The sequence below is a fragment of the Merops nubicus genome, unplaced genomic scaffold (genome assembly GCF_000691845.1).
Source record: "Merops nubicus isolate BGI_N331 unplaced genomic scaffold, ASM69184v1 scaffold34037, whole genome shotgun sequence".
NCBI lineage: Eukaryota > Metazoa > Chordata > Aves > Coraciiformes > Meropidae > Merops > Merops nubicus.
The window spans coordinates 521-2,642 of NW_008620173.1; the positions used below are offsets into that span (position 1 = coordinate 521).

Sequence of the window (2,122 nt, forward strand, 5' to 3'; positions counted from 1 at the left end):
CCTCCAGGAGCTTGTTGTCTCCAAATCTCATGTGGCTGGGGCTGCTTTCACTGTGAGCCCTGCTCTGGCAGAGAAGGGGTCTGTGTGTGTGGGTTCCTCCCTCTGGAACCTGGGTTCCATAGGGAGGTCTGCATGAGGCACCTCCAGCATCCATCCCCCCGAGTCCTTTGCTCACACTCAGTCCAGCATCACAGGGGAGGGGCCAAGTCAGCAGCACTCATTTGCAAGGCTGGAGCAAGCACTGGCAAACCCCACAGAGAAGCTTTGAAGCCCACCAAGTTGCCCCTGGCTCCCCCACAAAGCAGCTGGGAAGAGGAAACCCCCCGACCCCGCTCTACAGGGCGGTGCTGGTGACCTCTGCAGGACCCTGGGCGCTCGGCGGGGGCTTCAGGTGAGCCCCGTGCTTGCAGGCGTCCTCTCGGTTGTGCCGGACGTAGCAGATGACGTAGACAATGACCATGGTGAACCAGCCAAACATGGTGATGAACACGGCCACGTCCGTGCTCCTCTGACGCACGCTGCAGAAGTTGACCCCCGCGTCCAGGACCTGCAGCAGGGGTTTGCCCACGTACTCTTCGCGTGGAGCCGTGTGGCAGGTGATGTCCTGGACGGAGTCGGGGTCCAGCCGTGCCCCCCACAGCACCTCCTGCAAGGCACACTCGCAGTGCCAGGGGTTGTTGGCCAGGCGGAGCCTGGCGTTGAGCGCCAGCAGCGCCTCCTTGGGGACGCTGCGGATGCGGTTGCCGGAGAGGTCGAGGGTCCTCAGCCCCGCGGCTACCCCTTTGAAAGCTGCCCTGTCGATCTAAAAAAGAGGTCGAGTTCCTCCAGGTGGGAGAGGTGCCTGAAGGCGTTGCTGGGGATCCTGGTGATGCTGTTAGCATCCAGCTTGAGGAACACGGCGTCTTTGGGGATGTCCTCGGGGATCTCCTCCAAGTGCTGGGAGCTGCAGAGGACGGCCTTGGCCCCCGCCCGCTCGGTGCACTGGCAGCTCGGGGGGCAGGAGATGCCCCAGGGGATGTGCAGCAGGAGGCAAAAGAAAGCCTGGGCTAAGCTGGCTGCCCGTGTGGTCCTGAGGGTCATCTTGCACCCGGGCAGCCTGGCATGGCTGCTGGCAGTTCCCTGGTGGCTGCAGCAGGGTGGCTCCTCTGCCCACCTGTAATGCCTCTCCTGGAGGAAAGAGGTGGGTGGAGGGAACAGGACATGGCATCACTTGCTGGAACACTTCTGTCCCTGGCAAAGCAGCAAGAAGCAGGGCTCAGGAGCCCAGAAAACAAGGGTGGAATGAAGCTGGCTACCAGCTCTTCCAGAACATCTTACTTTGCTTTAAAATTAGAGCTGGACATAGAGCTGCAGAGATTAAAAGCCCTTCCCCACTGCCCCCATCTTGGCAGAGCACCCAGGCAGGTAAGGGGGTGTTGCAGGATGGGGGTGTCAAGGCAGGCATGGCCTGGGAGCCTCTGCCCCGGGCTGTTGCAGGTTTCCCTGTGGGATACAGGGATTTGCTGCTGGAGAACAGCAGCAGTAAATCCACATCTCACAAACCCCGAGTGTTAAAAAAAAATGATGAGTCAGACTCCCCGGATCACCAGACTGGTTTAATCACCACTGGGTTTTTAAATAACAACATGTGGAGTTCTTTTGCTTTCCCTATATGGTCCATGAGCTGGTACCCATCACATTTCAAAGGGGTTTGCCAAAGGAGGGGTCTGGAGGTGGCTTGGGCTTTTAAAGTAAGCAAAGACTGTGGTTTAACAGCCTGACTCCAGGAGCTGGAGCTGAGGAGAGGAGCTGCTGTCACAGTAATGGGGGTGATCTGGGGAGCCCAGCCCTGCTGGGGGTGAGGCAGGGGGCCCTTTTTTCCTCTGCCCCTGGCTCCTACCCACCCCTCTCCTAGGGGGAAGAGCTGCCTGTGGAGGGGAAAGCTGGGGGAGTGGGACCAGGGAGCCGTTCACCTGGGAACGAAATTGTCCTCGGTGATCTTATTAGGAGACCAGCTGGGCACCGAGCTGTTAACCCTCTGCTACCAGCACCCTTCTGCTGATTCTCTCTCCCTGCTAATACCGTCCTTTAGGTACCAGCACCTCCCAGGTCTGGGCAGCCTCAGGGGACCCCCCGGGGATGC

The 2,122-nt window shown here is 59.7% G+C and overlaps 1 protein-coding gene across 1 annotated transcript; it reads right to left on the reverse strand.

The window, feature by feature from the left end:
- Nucleotides 1-334: 334 nt before the first annotated feature.
- On the reverse strand, nt 335-1,167 carry LRRC3 (leucine rich repeat containing 3; the record flags this gene model as incomplete). Its single annotated transcript, XM_008944041.1, is given in 2 exon segments — nt 335-804; nt 807-1,167. Coding segments are annotated over 2 exon segments (831 nt in total), but the record flags the coding sequence as incomplete, so codon positions are not given.
- Between the last annotated feature and the right edge of the window lie 955 nt (nt 1,168-2,122).